This window comes from Clupea harengus, chromosome 7 (assembly GCF_900700415.2).
Source record: "Clupea harengus chromosome 7, Ch_v2.0.2, whole genome shotgun sequence".
In the NCBI taxonomy this organism is placed as follows: Eukaryota; Metazoa; Chordata; class Actinopteri; order Clupeiformes; family Clupeidae; genus Clupea; species Clupea harengus.
Genome location: NC_045158.1, coordinates 20,651,165 through 20,668,128, shown reverse-complemented (window position 1 = coordinate 20,668,128; position 16,964 = coordinate 20,651,165). Strand labels below are relative to the sequence as shown.

Genomic DNA, 16,964 nt, shown 5'->3' with positions numbered 1-16,964 from the left:
TGTTGAAGTGAAATGATGAATTACTATTTGCAAGCACCATCATAGATGTGCACAATGTTTCCATGTTCTTCAGGATCTTGTTCAAAAAGATGTTACTACAAGGGACCTGCTTCTGCTTGTGTCTATGTATCTCCAATGAGATACAGCATGACTTTCATCAATTTCTATTTAGGTTAAAACTCGGGCTCCGATTCTCTTAAATAAAGGCAACCACTGATCCCAGGTCAGTAAACCTACACCCATTTGAAACTGGTCGGGATCAAGAGGTCACACCTTTATGCCAATAAGGCTTAACCCAACATCCTGCTGGCCATTTGTCCCACACAGCTTGTTCTGATCTTGTCCCCATAATAACTCATATGACTCAAGCGGAATCCATTAAAGCACATATGTAGGACGTAATGCATTTTTAAAAGTATTGTCCATCATGTTTTATGGCTTTTTTACAAATGTATGCAGCATTTGGCAGTTAACAAACTCACCATTCAAGTCCTTTGAAAAAACAGAATAAGCCCTCTTTCTTAACATTTTGGTGCACTCTCTCTCTCTCACACACACACACACACACACACAACACAAAGTCACCATTAATGCCTTTATGAAATCTGACAATAGGGTCTTTATTGAGCTGAAAAGTAAGACTATTTTATCACTGAGATCTGTTGCAGTAAATAGAACCGGTCCTCAGGGAGGCCAACATGGTGGGGGCGCTCAACTCACCCTCTACACCCAGACCTCAGCATGAGATCTAATGGAGGAGTATGGGAGGCCATGTTACACTCATACTTCAAATCACCATTCAAAAACAAAACAAAGCAATAACAAGCAAAATAATAGCACTACTTTATAATATTGTCCAACCACATAAAACAAAGTGTGATTCCACTGGCTTGTCCTACTAGGAAAGTTTACTTATGCAGAATTTAGCGCTGAATGTTTTAAAAAAGGGAATACTTCAGATTCTTCCTCGTTTATCTTTTATCATTTGAGTATTTCTTGTTTTTTTACTCTAGATCTTTGAATGTCCCAATCTGGGGTTAGTTTCTTCTCCTGTTGTTACTCTTTACTACTGAGCTGACGACCAAACAGTTCTTCCTGGTAGTTATTCCCCAACAATCTGTATTTCTGTGTTGGTTCTATGTCCTTGAAAGAGTGATTGAAGTCTGCAGGTTTGGCATATCCATATCCTTTACATAGACGTACACGCCAGTTATTTTATTCTTCATATGAAAGGCACAGAGACAAACAGATTATTCGCACTGTGTACAAAAATTGTTTCAGTTCTTTAGTTGTGGCGGCAACTGGACAGTCACTGTTGAAAAAAAGAAAAAAAAGGAACTTTTAAAAATTCATGAGACCTTTTCAAGCTGTGCAGCCTGCATGCTAATCAGCAATGACGTGGAGAGCTGGAGGTTAGAGTAAACAATCGACAACGTTCACCGTCCCCTGAAATATTCATGCTTTTTTAATGTAACAGCATGGGACTCCATTTGCAACGGAGCTGCCTCTCTGTTTCCAGTGCGATCCTTCACTCTAGACTCAGAGGGCCGGGGGAGGCTCTCTGGAATAATTAACCCTCTTCTCCTCACCCGCAGCCCTGAGAGAGCTGTCCCACAGGTCCCACAAGGAAGCGCATTAGGTCCTGAGTGTCAATTAGCCAGGGACAAGCTTCGAGGGTACTTGTTGATTTTGGGGCACACACACACATTCCAACTGGGACTGTTTATGCATCACCGGAGTTCCCTTTGAACTGTGTGTGTGTCCCCTCAAAGCCCACGTACCAGATCCACATCAGAAGAGAGGGGACACTAAAGACAGGCACAAGCTGGCTACTTGGTATCCATACCTTTAGTTAATCACAGTAGACTAATAAGGGTGATCATCGGAGTCATTGTAATCTTACTGCCTGTATCTTGCACTGTACCCAATTGTCCCATTGCATGTTAGAGGTGTTAAAAATAATACTAATAATGACTAATGTGACTAATAATAATAGCGTGCCTACATATCTGGGTGGCAACATCCTATCGGTGTCTGAGTGAGACTAACTTGTTTCTCTGAGAGGGGCCTAGATGGGGCCTTATCTGACATTATGGGAAGGCAATTGATGACGGTACTTACAACAGTTATACTGTGTAATCAGTTACATACGGCTGTAGACTGAGCACATACGCATAAGGTTTACGCCATTATCACCATGAATATTAGTTTGGGAAGTCCCTCTCAGAATGCATGTAGTGTATATTGGTCAAGGAGATGGCTTAACCCTGTCCAGAACTGCTGTTTGTGTGTGTGTGTGTGTGTGTGTGTGTGTGTGTGTGTGTGTGTGTGTGTGTGTGAGGGAGGGAGGGGGAGGCAGCTTAATTTAACGTTTTCTTGTGTATAACTGTATGACCAAGACAGATTATAAACTTATATAGAAAACCCATCTGTCATTGAAGAGGATTCATGGAAAGTTCTTGTTTATATTAAATGTCCAACAGAGGCACAGTTAACACACTTAAGTCTCCTTTTATGGTCCTTAGACCAGATTCTGTTATGATGGTGAGTGGGGTAGACTAAGCAATATTTATACAGATCCAATTTGAAGCCTGACTTAATTTTAAAACCACACCCACACATGCAAAGAGGATAACATGGTGTACCCTCAAAAGAGAATTTGATTAGTTGTGTCTTGAAGAAACCCTTGTGGTTTTCTGCTCACTGTTCACTATTTGTCCCATCTACGGCTGTGCAAGCGACTGAAAAGAAAAGACTTAGAGCTCTCCATAGTGTTGCATCTCATTGGTGCAGCATCACGAGTACATGGGGATGGTGTGTGTCACAGTCAAAATCACTGTATCATGATTTACTATGGAGATACACAGATTATATCACACATTATTAGTAGTATTCAAAAACCAGCCAGTCATGCAAGCTCACTCACCCCAGCATTAAAATGTTATCACCTTCAGACACCTTATCACCTTCTCTCTCTCTCTCTTTCTCTTTCTCTCTCTTTCTCTCCCCCCCCCCTCCCCCGACCTCCCTGTGACCTCTCCTTCACTGGATTCCTGAGGTTGTTTACAACCAAAACACGAGGCAGGTGCACCCGTCTGTTCCCACGCCGTCTCATCCCTCTGTTCTCTCCGCCCTCCTCGGGACTAACATCCTCTCAGCCTAACGTCCCTGTCTGTGAGGGGACACGGCACGGCCCCTGCAGGCTTGAGACTGGGCTCCTTACAGGCTTGAGACTGGGGTCCTTACAGGCATGGCACTCCTGGGTGGTGAGGGGAAGGATGCTGGGCACACTGCCACAGAACTTTGCTTCTGCGCCGTTTCTTACCCGGGGCGCTGTTGCAACTCTAAGTAGTGTGTGGTGTGTCCGGTTCACTGCCTGTGTAATCATTTTGCAGGGTCACTAAAATAAATAGGAATGGGTTGGGTAGTTTTTACACGGCTAGTTAAATGTTAAAATGCCGCTCTCACAAGCCAGACTCGTCACGTAGAGGCTTTTTGAAAGGGGTACATGTTTGTGTCCTTGGCCTCTGAGGCTGCTCTCCTCTGTGCTGGTCTAGGGGGACAGTTAGGCTTCCTCCACAATACCCATTGTACTCACAAAAGCGCTTGCGAAATTCCCCACCGATGCTTTCACCCATACGACATTGTTTTCATAACATAAAATAACAGCACTTCTGAGCTCTACCCCCTTTTATTTTATTGCAATTCAGCACGGGGCACAGCTTGCTCAAACGTTCTGGCATCGGAACACGCATGGCCGACGCTTGGATAACCCCTATCGTCTGGCGCTTGTATTCAAACAAGCGCCGTGTGAGTCATCGCATCCCATAACACCGTCGGCGTGGGCGACCCTTGCGGCTATCGGTTACAGCGCGAGGGGCACAGGGGGTGAGCGCTGGGGCCACGCAGCAAATCAGGGATTATGCTCTCTGCGCAGGGTGGAGTGATTCCGCTCTTCGAGAGACAACAGGGGGGGGGTTGTGCTTGAATCCCACAGCTGTGTAAGCAAAGCAGAGGTTGTGCTTACCCCCAATGGCTGTGCACCCTCAAGGCAGCACCGGGCAGGGGGCCACCCACACCAGAAACATCAGTGGTGTGTAGGCGCTGTGATGGAAGCAATATGGAAATCCACAGCACTGCTTTGTGTTTGTGTGTGTGTGTGTGTGTGTGTGTGTGTGTGTGTATTTGTGTGTGTGTGTGTGTGTGTGTGTGTGTGTGTGTGTGTGCATATAAGTGTGTGTTTGTTGACCCCCTCTCTGGAGATCTGGGGTAGCGAGAGCTGAATTTGTTTGGTAATTCAACACAACAGTGCTAGTGTAGCAAACAGATTTGTAAAGCCACATTAAATATGTAGGGCTTAGTGGGGTTTCTGACCAGTAATGGTGACCTCTGCAGAATATATAACTGCTGGGTAGAGATTTCAAACTGTTAAAACATAAAGTGTCCTGAAAGTTTTGTGGTGTCTGTGCAGCCAACTAGTGAGTGTTCACAAAGTAATGCCTTGAGATCCCATCCATATAATTGATCAAAACAATCTTTAGCTTCATTCAGATCATTTGAGTTTAAATTATTTCATTCAAAAGCATTACTGGGGGAAACATCTCCATTTCATGTGTGCCGAAACATCAGAGAAAATAGTGACTCACTCACAGTGGCTCCTGATTTACTTTCCTGAAGATTGCCTGCCATCTCACTGACATATTTGACCTCTAACTGAAAGCAAATGCTGTGCTGACACAATTCCAGCAGTCTATCATACTCATACTCCCCATATCAGTCTTCCTGATGGAACAGGTGGTGAGACAGACCAGTGTTCCACACATGAGAAGCGTGTCGGCAGACATTCTGATCTCTTTCATTTCAGCTGCCCTTTCATCACTCCTCACATCATCTCTCTCTCTGTCTCTGTCTCTCTCTCTCTCTCTGTCTCTGTCTCTGTCTCTGTCTGTCTCTCTCTCTGTCTGTCTCTCTCTCTCTCTCTCTCTGTCTCTGTCTCTGTCTCTGTCTCTGTCTCTGTCTCTGTCTCTGTCTCTGTCTCTCTCTCTCACACACACACACACACACACACACACACACACACACACACACACACACACACACACACACACACACACACACACACACACACACACACACACACACACACACACACACACACACACACTGATGTGCTCTTCTGTGGTGTATGTGTGCTTCCAGTGTGAACCAGAACAGTCAGGGATAACTAAAGGAACAGACCCTTATTCTCTATCTTGTTTCATGGATGTGGTGACCATAGACTGAAATTCAATGACTCACAGCCTTGAGGAAAAAGTGGTTCAGAGGAGCACTTGCAACTGTAGTCCAAAACTAACTTCCGAAGTTTAAGTGATGTCAGCAAGATTTTCACAGTTTCATGAAATGCTCCATCAGTCCCTGATAACACACACCATCCCAGAGAGAATGGAATCCCTATGCTAAACACCTCAGAACCGTATAACTCTTCATGTGTTCTGAAATTATACAACACCCCCTGTATTTTCTATTGGAAAGACACTCTTCCCAGTTATACATGAACTGGTTAATATGATGGTCAATCCCTTTTATTAACTGCATTTACTTTTAAATGAATCTATACACGAATCCATTTACTTCCTCCTAAAGTAATGAAGAACATTTTTGTCAGAGGTTTAAAAGTTCTCTCAGTGTGCAAACATCTGCGTCAACCAAGGATAATTGGTTAGATAGGTCACACTAGTGTCTTGACTACGCCATTATAACATTTCATAATGTCTCAAAATGACAGGTATCGTTTTACTTGCATTCAGTCATGTAATGAAATATTGTGTTGATATTTTTCCAAAAGAAACGTTAGTGTACTGGGAATACACTACAACAATTGTGCCCGTGCGCATACTGCGCTCGCCTCTTGCCAAACACACATCCTGTTCAAGATCACATTGGTTGATACAACAGAAGTGAATGAAAACTTACACTGGTCCGATACACACGAGTGCACACGATGCAAATCATTTGGCTTTCTTCTCACAGCGCTAGCAAAGACGCTCAATGGATGTATTCCATCCACGCGCAAAGTATGGCACGTGCCCACAGGTACAACACGACCAAAACACAAATAAAGCCACATAACAAAAACATGAAATCAATTTTAATTTGTCAGCTAATTAGTCAAAACTAATTTATTTAATTTGGTCGTCGGCACATCTAGTAACGTAAAATATCACAGTATAGTGGGTTACCTACCTTGCTAAGCGCAACTGCATCTTTGGCCAAGACGAGCGCACAGGTGAGAATGTAACTCCACATCCCGGTCAACCTCAATTTGCGAGAGAAGAAATCCAAATCCTTGTGTGTTGCTCAAGACAGCCTGTTTGTTTAATTGCGTAATCTACAGTTTGAAACTACACTTTACCAGCGAATTGCCTATCAGGGATGGTGTAGTAAAATGAACGGTTCCATATAGTTGTAAGAGTGATGGCTGCCATAGGCAACTTCAATGCTGCCGGCTTTGTATCTCTCTTGGCAAGGTGGGCTACTGACCCGGGAGCAACAACTGTCCCTCCACTTATAGGATGGGAGGAGCGACCACACTCAAATTTAGAGGATGTGATTAGATCTGACCGACGCACTGCCTCGAGGATATCTGTATCAGAAATTAATCTAGGATAATATATCTTTAAGTCGCACATTGCTCAATTGTAAACTGAAAACGACCAGATCATAACAGATCATTTTTTTTATAACTGGCAATTAGTTTAAGAAGTTAAAATTGCTGCCCACCTAAAACGAGTCACATTTGCGCCATCTCCTGGTATAGGTAGGGGACTTCAGCCAAAGTCCCTTATGACGGCTCTGCTTAGTCCATGAGATTAATGTACTCGGTCGGTTTAAAAAAAATACATAGGGGGAAAAGTTATACAAACAAACCAACAAAAAAAATTGACCTAATACATTTCAGTGAATACTGATAAACACATCATGATATTTTACAGATAGAGGGCCCAGTTGCCATGTTGCATGTAGGCTACCCATTGCTAGTGATTTGATTTGTTATGATTTTTTCATCATAACAAAAGTCAGAAAGATTTAATGTATTTCATTCAGTGATGTTAAACTAGTTTAGTGTTTTGATTCCACCGAAGAATACCATGCACTCTTTACTGTTATCCCATTGGTTCTCAGGAAAGCAGGAAGTTGTGCGTACTTGTTCTGCGACACAGTTCCACCAGGGGCACGGGATCTACAACACATGTGTGGCCAAAATGGTGAGATTTAAATCAAGGTGAGGTTTTTGTCGAACTTTATCGGCGATATTTACCCTAATGTTGTCGTTTACATACATGTCATGCATGCATTATAATGTGTATCCCGCATGCTGTAGGTATCTGCTATGTGAAGTATGTGTGGAGGATCGAAGCAGCTTGTTGCTACTGGAGGAGAGAGCAATCTTTCACGCCGTGAAAACTGCGGTGGCTCGGTCACACGGAGACTACGGCGCAGCATTGCTCATTCTGAGCTTCGCAGGTACGAACTGCTGCCAAGTGGCCCTCAAATGTGGTATAAGGTCATGCAACATCAGATCTGCATAACTAGCTACCTAGCTGTGCATGTTTTGTTTTTGCCATTCGTGGCTTGGTCAAGTGCGCCGTTTACATCATGTAATTTCATAAATATGTCCTAGCATTGATGGCTGGTAGATGTGTATACTCATTTAAATCACAGTCGCGTTAATGTTAATATTTTTGGCTAATTGGATTCAGGAATTGATCTTAATCACCTAGTATACAAGCTCCAAGTTGCCTTGGTAAATGGCAATGGTTTGAAACTATGCTGACTACTTTTATAAATAGTGTCTTTCCCTTTTCTTCCCATGCAGTGAAGTACGTGAATGCCCACACAGGCATTATCCTGATACGCTGTAGAAAGAGCCACTATCGGATCCTCTGGTCTGCATTGCCTTTCATCAGCTGTCTAGAGAACCGAGGCCAGAAAGTGCAGTGTCTCATCAGCTGTCTTCATGTTGGAGGTGAGGGGCTGTGGCCAGTCAACAGCCATCTTTCACCAATTTTAGAAATTATTATCGAGGGTTTATGCTTGTGTTTGTGTTAAAAATGCAGACACGACACTGCCTCATGAAGTTGTGTGATTTTATACATTTAGTCATTTAGCAGACGCTTTTGTCCAAAGCGACGTACAAGGGAGATTATCCAACTTCAGTTTGTTTACCTTCCATTTTTGCAGGAACTATCCGAACGTGCCAGAAGTTTCTGGTGAAGTACAGCACTCAACAGCTCCACAGAATGCTACCTCACTGTAAGAATGAAGGTAAGTGTGGTATTCGGGGGGAAGACTAGTCTCAGGTGACCTGCTATGACTTGGACACTTTGATACAAGTGCACATATTGGGGAAAATGTGTTGAAATTTTGCTATTGTTTTTGCCAAAATCTTCCAGAGAGAAATTCACCCACAAACCTGTCTTACCTAGCACTGCTTATACGATTGATGTTTGATATTAATATTTGAGCTCCGCCTTTACAATGCCTTTGATTTGCTATAAACATGCCAAACTGCCACATTTAGGGTAAATTCCCCAATGGTTGGGGGAGGGTGGTCTGACTCTGCAAGATTAGGGTACCACTTATCCAAAGTTCATTACTCAGTCTTTGCCAGACTTGACATGCTCTTGTCATCCTTTTCCCACTCATAGCTGAAAGAGATGAGGTGCGGAGGGCAGTGCTAAGCTGCTCTCTTGAAAAAGAGCGAGACGTTGAAGAAGAGGAGGAGGTGGAGGAAGATGATTGGGAAGATGAGTGACCATATCTGATGTGCTGAGTGCTGGTAGCATAAGAGGGATGTTGGCATTGATGTCCCTGAACCTTCCTCCTGGTGCCACAGTGGAATGGGCTGGCCATTATGACATCCTGATGTTTCAGAAGCTGGGTATGCTGTAAGACTTTAGAAACAAAGTGAATTTCACTGATTTTGTTCATCAGGAATGTGAGTCGCCGTTTACTGCCTTGGTGTATGCAATCTTCAATGCCCATGGAAGAAGTATAACTTCAAGTGAATTTTCAGTATTTCATATGATCCAAAGTCCAACTACTACATTAATAGCATATGTTGTGCCTTTCCAACTAGATTCACTCATTTGACTAATGTTTCCTTTTTATATCCATTTCATTTGAGATTTAACCAAAGGTTGGGTAACTTGTGGTACGCAATGGGATGGGTGAGTGAGATGCTGTATCTGCAGTGTGCAAATAAAATTGTTAGTCTGTGTAAATTGTGGCCTTCATTATTTGTTTGTTGTCCCAGACCATCACACAAACTCTTGCAGTGTTTCTTGAACCACCCATTCACCCTGTTTAGGCACCAGGACAAAACAAAATGTCACTGAGGAAACTTCTTGTTAGAAATTGTGTAATTCTCACAAAATTCAGGATATTTTTAAAGTGAAGCTGATAACTGTTAGAAGTGTTCTCATGTTTTACCGACACATCTTTAAGACGAGGAAAAGAAAAACCATGGGAATATCTCAGGAATGCTTATCTTATGATGCCCCGAGCTGTTAAACAAGACAAGTTCTGTGAAGGTACTTTTATGGACACATAAATCAACACAGAGATGTGCTTTGTAATGTTTATTTCACAACATTGGAAATTGGTTGTTTTCCCGTAATATTGGGATAGTAGGTAAGATTGATCTGTCTCCCTATAGACTTATTTTTACTACGTGAATGCACCATGTCTGAAACACCACCCTGAAGCAAAATGCACTGGTCAGATTATGCTGTGCTATTTTTGGGACAAATGTGCAACCATAACCAGTCAACAAGGTTGCTAAATCTGTCTCACTGGTGTGGAGTCAACATAAACCTGTTATATGTAGCCTTATTCAGTTGACACAGTTGCCTGCTAGTGAATTTGTGTAGATTCATGTACCAGTGAATACACTGCTGGATGATTAAAAGACTGAAGTATCAGATTGTTTTAGGTCAGTTTTTCGCCATTAATACCACACTTCCCATAAACCATTGCGTCAGTCAGAATTTATATAAACCCGTCATCCGGGTCGTTGCGGTTCCTGTTTGGCGACCCGTCGCCATAAGTCCGACTTCGTTCTTGTGAGCGGAATTTGGGGAGATAAACCCACATATTTGCCCGTTTTCCACGCTTGGGAAGCGGCTATCGCCTTTCAGAGGCTCAGCTTTTCCCACGACAAGGAAATAGCTGCAATACCCGGGGTCCGGGCCCCGCTTTTTTGAGCACTCGTTCTCTTATTGTATTAGCTTTCTTTACTGAGACGCCTGAACTGTGTCTCTTATTTTTCTCTGTTGGTTTGCTGTCAAGATGTCACCGTAATGGAGTCTCCGTGTCTGACAGAAATGATCCAGGGCCTTCGTCGCCTGACCCGCACTTGTAACAACCCGCTCACCTCTCCTTTTGTTCCGTTTAATGCTAGAGAGCTCGGACGCTCTCTCCCCCGAGCTCGGCCTCAAATCCTCTCTCAAGAACAACATGGAGAAAAATCCAAACTGCAACGGCAACAACAAGGTCCCGCCCCGCTCGAGTTCTACGGGCCCAGCTCCTGGAGATTCTAAACCTAAAACAGGTGATTACTTACATAGCTGTTTTTTTAACCTGGTTGACATCGCCATTGTCCCTCGATTAAGATTACGTATGGGCGTTATGTTTGTTTCAGAATGGCTGGGTGCTAATGCCTGTTTATAGAGATAGAGAAGGCCCACTGACTTGCATGGTTTTGTTTGTCTAATCGGTATGACGTAGGTAGAAAGCTAGCCATCCACCAGGTACAGAGAGCAATTTTAACGTTAGATATTGAGCTAACTTTAGTAGCCTGATAAGAATTAGGCGTGTTTTCTTACTTCCTTACATTTTATCGTTGTTGTCCTTGCTTATTGTGTTAAAATTGAGCCTGCCTCACTTAACGCAGCTTTTTACGAAGCTAGCTAGCTAACTGATAAACGTGGTGGTAACGTGAACGATACGCTTTCCAGCTGGCAAGCATACGTCCTGCGTTAATATTCAGTATATACAGGATACATCATTTTTTGTATATATTTACAGGGGAATTTAACGTCAACAGAAAGTATAATTTGTTCAACGCGAATTGATGTTCCGACTTGATGTTAGCTAGGTATTAAGGTTAGTGTAAAGCAGTTGCTTCAGCGTGCTCATATGTCTCGTGACAGCTGTGGTCAATTCTTTGTTTTGGATGGAACCCAGGGGACGTCGTAGTTGCTTGAAATGTCTGAAAACGGTAGCATTTAATTGGCCACAATTAGAACCAGTAGCAGACCCAGCAGAAGTTATCGGCACAACACAGCGCCCTACAACGTGACTTGGCCTCCCAAAGCAACGTGCATGGGATAGGCCTCGTCAGAACTTTGCACTCACACTGTAGAAAGTCAGCCTAGTCATTGGTGCAGGTCTACGCCAGTGTACGCTTGAGGTTGGGTGAATATAGCCTTGTGAATTGAAAAGGGTCTCTTGAGGTGATTCATTCCAGTACAGTGCTATAAACAAACTAAAGCTTCAGGAAATGTGTAGTTTATTGTGCTATCAAATAATCTACTTTTGTCAGAATAGTACATAGTAGGCCTGTTTGTTTCAGACACCTACCCAAATGCACCCATACACCTGGACATCATAATTTAGCCTTATTTTTTTGTTCAAGTTGTTGCATAATTCTAAAGACCATAACGATTTTATATTGGTGATGACTTCATTGATATTCCATGATTTGTATTTTGATTTGATTTGGCTTTGGCTGTCAACTGAAAGACAAAGCAGGCTAATGATATCTACAGATGTTCTTAAATGGCTAAGCCAAGAAGGAAGACTACAACATTTAAATGTGAACCCCTAAAGGAAGAGTATTCCACCATCTTGCATCCCCTTGTTTATCAGACTCTCTCGGTTCTGTGCTTGTCTGTGTGTGTGTCCACACGTGGTGTGCGAGTGAGGGCAGAAGAGGTCGGTCCCTGTGCAATGCTGATAAGTGTAGTAGGCCTCCATCTGAGAGCTTGATCACATGAGCCTTAGTTCAGTGCTGTTTTTGGTTCAAAGGTGCAAGGTAGCCAAATACACTACTAGTGTAGTGAACTACTTTATCGGTCTTGTCCACATGCCTACTATTGGGTCGCCAGAGGTCTGGAATAAAAATGATACTGAACATTAAGCTTTTGGTATAAAACTGGTATAGATGCATGTTTGTGTGTGTGTGGTGTTACTCTTTATTATGTAAGGAATCGGTTATTTGTTTTGATTGTTTTTCAAATATTACACAACAATTCTCTGATTTGTTTTCATTCTCAGAAGGTTAAAGGAATAAACCAGGCTATTTTCATAACAAACCGGGCAAGTCACGATGGTCTTCTCTCTGCCTCTATTTCAGACGGCAAGAATAATGGAGGCTCCAAGCGCTACAACCGTAAGCGGGAGCCTGCTTTCCCCAAGGCGGAGAGCTTCCCAGGCCCTCGCCGCACCACTCCACAGAAAAGCAAGAATTTCGACAAGAGACCCCCCCAGAGGGGTGGGGGTGACCGACAGTATGGGCTCATGGGCGGTGGGAGAAGAGAAGAGGTGAGGTGTTTTCCACTGACAGTCATCGGTTGAAAGGAAACGTTCTCTACAAACTGACTTTCACTAGTATAAGACACTATGAACGCCTACTGAACCCATTGTAGGTTGATGGCCGAGTGGTGTCTTGCCATCTGTGACTCCAGCTAATAAGGAGTCACTGCATTAAAAGTGCAGTTCTTTATTCTAATCTATAACACTTTTCGCCAAATCAAAAGAAATTCAGTTTTCGGGCTGTGCATCCAGTGTGTGCGCTCCAAAACCCTGGTGGTGTTGCGCAGTCCTGGCTCTGTAAGTGGGGGAACAGACAAAGTTTGCTCAGACTGAGGCATACACTTTTCTAGCCAATCAACATGTAGCACAGAAGGGAGGGGTGCAATCTTATTGGCTGTTGAGCTTTTCGGTAGTGTCATGAACTGAACCTTTAAAAGTTGCTGAAAATAATTACAAAAGTTACAAGATGGCATATTAATGTCCGACCAGTGTCACAGACTGAATTGTGCACCCCGATCAAAGTGTCATCCAGCCAAATGATGGGTGTACAATACTTTTGTCCAAAATCCATTTGAATTGACCCCTTCTACAGACTCCCCACCTGACCTTGCTCTCCGTCCTCTCATTATCAGGTAGCAGAGAGCCGCCGGGCCGAGTTCAGCCCGGCTCAATTCACTGGACCCAGAAAGATAAGCCTGAATCACCTGCTCAACTTCACGTTTGAGCCGCGAGGCGGCCCGAACGGTGGTGGCGGCGATGGCCACACCTGCTGGGGACGCCGCAACAAGTGGGGCCACAAGCACAAGCCCTTCAACAAGGAGCTCTTCCTGCAGGCCAAGTGAGTGCGCCAGCCACGGCCCTGTCCTGAGTGGGGGTGGGTGCGGAATTGGGCCTTCAATCCCCAGGACTGGAGTGGAAATTCTGTGAAAAACGCTTGCAGGATGTAGTTAATGGTCAGAAAAAGTGTTCAGGACTCTGGTTACATATTACTCTTGTAACGTCCCGTTATACTTGGTGTGGGGGGAGGGGTTTCCTATACTAGATCAGTGCATCAGGACCAGGTTTTATGATTTTTGCATTGTTTGGCATTTAAATGATTTTAGTTTTCACAGCCATGGGAATCGTGGAAAAAATCCTGGAGTCATGGAAAATTTAAATGGGTGGATAAAATGAACCATAATTATATCAAAGCAGGGTCTTCAGACATTTTCATTGTCAACTTTTCAAAACTTAGAACCTACAAGTGCAAGAACTTCACGCCACAGGTTGGGTCTAATTATTGAATGTTTAATTTTTTATTCATTAATTTGGCCCAACCTGTGGCGTGAAGTTCTCCATCCATTTAACACTGTTCAGGTTAGCTAAGCTACTGCTCTACCTGCAGCTTTTTGGGGTATAGATGTCTAACATTAGTACTGCATGTGTTCTCATTGCAGCTGTTCTCATGGTTGTGCTGTGGATACGAAATGTCTGAATTTCCTTGTTCCCTTTGTTGCAGTTGCCAGTTTGTGGTGATGGATGATCAGGACTACACAGCCCACTTCACTGACCCAGACACTCTGGTCAACTGGGACTGTGTGCAACAAGTGGTGAGGCCAGCGGATCTCACACATCCCTTTCACATTGCCTCTGTTTCTCTGTCTTTGTTTCACACGCTCTTACTTTCACACACTCTTACTTTCACACACACACACACACCCCCCTGCAGAGCATCTCCAGTCATGAGGGACCAGTCACTTAAAACACTGTCCCTCTCGCTCTTTCTGTTTTTCTTACACACACACACACACACACACACACACTCTCTCGGGTGTCCTTTTTTGTTCAAAGCAGAACATGTCATGAGGTGCCTTTCACCTGACCTCTCTGTCTCTCTCTCCTCTCCCCCTACAGAGGATCTACAGCCACGAGGTGCCCTCCTGCCCCATCTGCCTGTACCCTCCGGTGGCGGCGCAGATCACTCGCTGCGGCCACATCTTCTGCTGGCCCTGCATGCTGCACTACCTCTCCCTCGGCGACAAGAGCTGGTCCAAGTGCCCCATCTGCTACGAGGCCGTGAACGGGCTCGACCTCAAGAGGTCAGTACCCACACCTCATGGCATTGTGTCATAGCACCGCACAAAGTCCTGCTGTTGCTGCTTTTATGCCCTTTTTGTAGTCTCTACATTCTGTACCTTTTTATGAGTGGTTCTGTGTCCTCCTGTGACATACTGTTTATAAATACAACTTATGTTGGGAGGTGTATGCTAGATAATAGGTAGCTGTTACAGTAATATTATTCTATGGAAGATTTAACTCCACTCAAAGTTAATTGGTAATGATGCTACTTGCTAATGAAGCTAATAATGTTACGATGCTTCAGGCTACTGACCCTTGAAATGTGTGTCTAACTCCTTCACCCCCACCCTCCCTTTACCTGCTGCAGTGTGGTTGCCATGGAGACCCGTCAGTATGTGGCGGGAGACCAGATCACCATGCGCCTGATGAGGAGGGAGAAGGGGTCACTGATGGCGCTGCCCAGCTCCCAGTGGGTCAAGGTGGAGGAGCCCATACGCTTTGGAGGTACGTGTGGGTGGGTGGGAAGAAGTGTATTGGTGGGCGGGTGCGCGCATGCATAATTGGACCTTTAAAAGGACCTTTTAAATGTGTTACCTGTAAGGTCAGTCTGAGTGAATGCTTACAATACAAGGCGCTCTCCAGGACAATGCATTTCTAGCTGGATAAAGCTTAATTGCAAAAAAATGTCCTTCAACAGTTATCGGAATCAGATAAGGCAAAATAAATAGTGAAGAGGTAAAATAACCTCGTGTGTGTTTACAGATGGGCATCTGGGCATGTACTCGAAGCTGCTGCTGGCATCTGAGAAGCAGGTGTTGGGGCTGCTGCAGGAGGAGAAGGAGGTGCTGATGATCCAGTTCAGCCTGGAGGAGCACGACCCACAGTCCTGCTTCATCCAGAGTGCTCTACACCAGCTACAGGTACACACACACACACACACACGCACACACACACGCGCACAGCTCAGCCTGGAGGAGCACGGCCCACAGACCTGCTTCATCTACAGCCCCCTGCACTAGTTGCAGGTACACACACATCCACACGCACTCATGCGACACACTTACACCATGACAACCACACACACGCGTGCATGGTTTTGCAATCACAGCCACACAAATGCACACAAGTATGCTTCACACATGGCAATATGTATTGAGACATGAGCTGGCTGATATAGGGCCTGATATTGATATATGTGTGCTGGGATATCTCAAACATCAGCACCAGTTGCAGTTGAAGCCTTTTAGCTGTGAGTCTAAGTTTCTATTTGTGTTCTGTCTGTATGTGCGTGTCTGCAGGAGCAAGAAGATTTCCTGCTGAAGCGGACCTCTCAGGATGGGGGCGGTGTGGAGGCACTGGACCTGCAGAGGCTCTCCCTGTCTGACCCCCCCTCTCCTGTGGTACCCGTGGTCACACACTCCAGCACCAAGGTGGGTTCCAACAGAATATCCTCCGATTGATAAAACTCTGCTCGGCAGGTCTTCAGGAGCTTTGGTGTTAGAAAATGATGCAAACACTGTTCGTTAACTCTATCAGATTTGTATCCAAATGTGTTGGAAGTTCACACACCTTACTCTTGGTTGCGTATCTCACAAAGCACTGATCTCTCCTCGTCGTGAATCGCATGTCCAAATCGACGTCAGGACTAGCCCTTTCCAATGATGCTACTTACTAGTCTGTGCAACAAGTGGACTTTAGACTTCGCCACCGCACTAAGAACTTGCGTGTGGAACAAAGCAGTTAGGGGCAATCGTGTTTTGAAAACGCGTCAAATTCAATGAAGTTGCAATCATTTGACATTCCCTTAGCCATTTTCACGCCTCTGCGTCATAACTGAATAAGTCGCAAAATGTTTGTAGCCTCAAAGGGAAACCTTTCAAAATGAACAGCAGGATTCACCCTTTCAGATGATGCTAATGTGTACAACGAAGTATGGTGGAGTAATCTGGTTTTGAAACTACAGCAAAGGTCAGTGTCAGCATGGTATATACTCTTTTACATATACATATTTTTTTCCAAATTGCTACGGCGTGGTCTCCCACCATCATGTTTCTGACATAACCGGAAGACTGTCTGTCTTGCCTATACATTTCTGAAAAATATCCCAAATCTTAATTTAATACATGCAAAAAGGATCTTCCCTGAATATCGAGATTAATATAAAACGCGTAATATCTAAACAAGTAAAATATCAAATGATGGCACATCTAGATAGCCCTTACTGTCCAGTGTGAAAAAAATCAACACTCAGCCTGTGCTACCTCTTATAATGACCAAGATGGAAGATAAGAAATAATGGTATCATGCTA

The 16,964-nt window shown here is 44.1% G+C and overlaps 2 protein-coding genes across 3 annotated transcripts in view; both read left to right on the top strand.

Moving 5' to 3' along the window:
- Positions 1–7,169: 7,169 nt before the first annotated feature.
- Positions 7,170–9,284, top strand: LOC105894694 (ribonuclease P/MRP protein subunit POP5). The gene is made up of 5 exons (XM_012821239.2): positions 7,170–7,282; positions 7,382–7,524; positions 7,877–8,026; positions 8,242–8,325; positions 8,709–9,284. The coding sequence occupies exons 1-5, from the start codon at positions 7,263–7,265 to the stop codon at positions 8,813–8,815; spliced, it is 504 nt and encodes a 167-aa protein (XP_012676693.1). The 5' UTR covers positions 7,170–7,262; the 3' UTR covers positions 8,816–9,284.
- A 791-nt stretch (positions 9,285–10,075) lies between these two features.
- rnf10 (ring finger protein 10) overlaps positions 10,076–16,964 on the top strand; it is a 12,336-nt gene continuing 5,447 nt past the window's right edge. The window contains exons 1-8 of one of the 2 annotated variants that reach the window (XM_031570799.2): positions 10,076–10,612; positions 12,419–12,606; positions 13,230–13,435; positions 14,096–14,186; positions 14,491–14,675; positions 15,023–15,159; positions 15,418–15,575; positions 15,954–16,085. In XM_031570799.2, coding sequence (XP_031426659.1) covers positions 10,456–10,612; positions 12,419–12,606; positions 13,230–13,435; positions 14,096–14,186; positions 14,491–14,675; positions 15,023–15,159; positions 15,418–15,575; positions 15,954–16,085 — 1,254 coding nt within the window. In that variant the 5' untranslated portion in view covers positions 10,076–10,455. The remainder of the gene's footprint in view (positions 10,613–12,418; positions 12,607–13,229; positions 13,436–14,095; positions 14,187–14,490; positions 14,676–15,022; positions 15,160–15,417; positions 15,576–15,953; positions 16,086–16,964) is intronic. The other variant, XM_031570798.2, reaches the window with a different exon arrangement.

Coding starts and splice junctions, on each gene's coding strand:
- LOC105894694 (XM_012821239.2), top strand. CDS start 7,263: ATGGTGAGATTTAAATCAAG. Junction 7,283..7,381: donor ATGGTGAGATTTAAATCAAG/GTGAGGTTTTTG, acceptor CGCATGCTGTAG/GTATCTGCTATGTGAAGTAT. Junction 8,027..8,241: donor CAGCTGTCTTCATGTTGGAG/GTGAGGGGCTGT, acceptor CCATTTTTGCAG/GAACTATCCGAACGTGCCAG.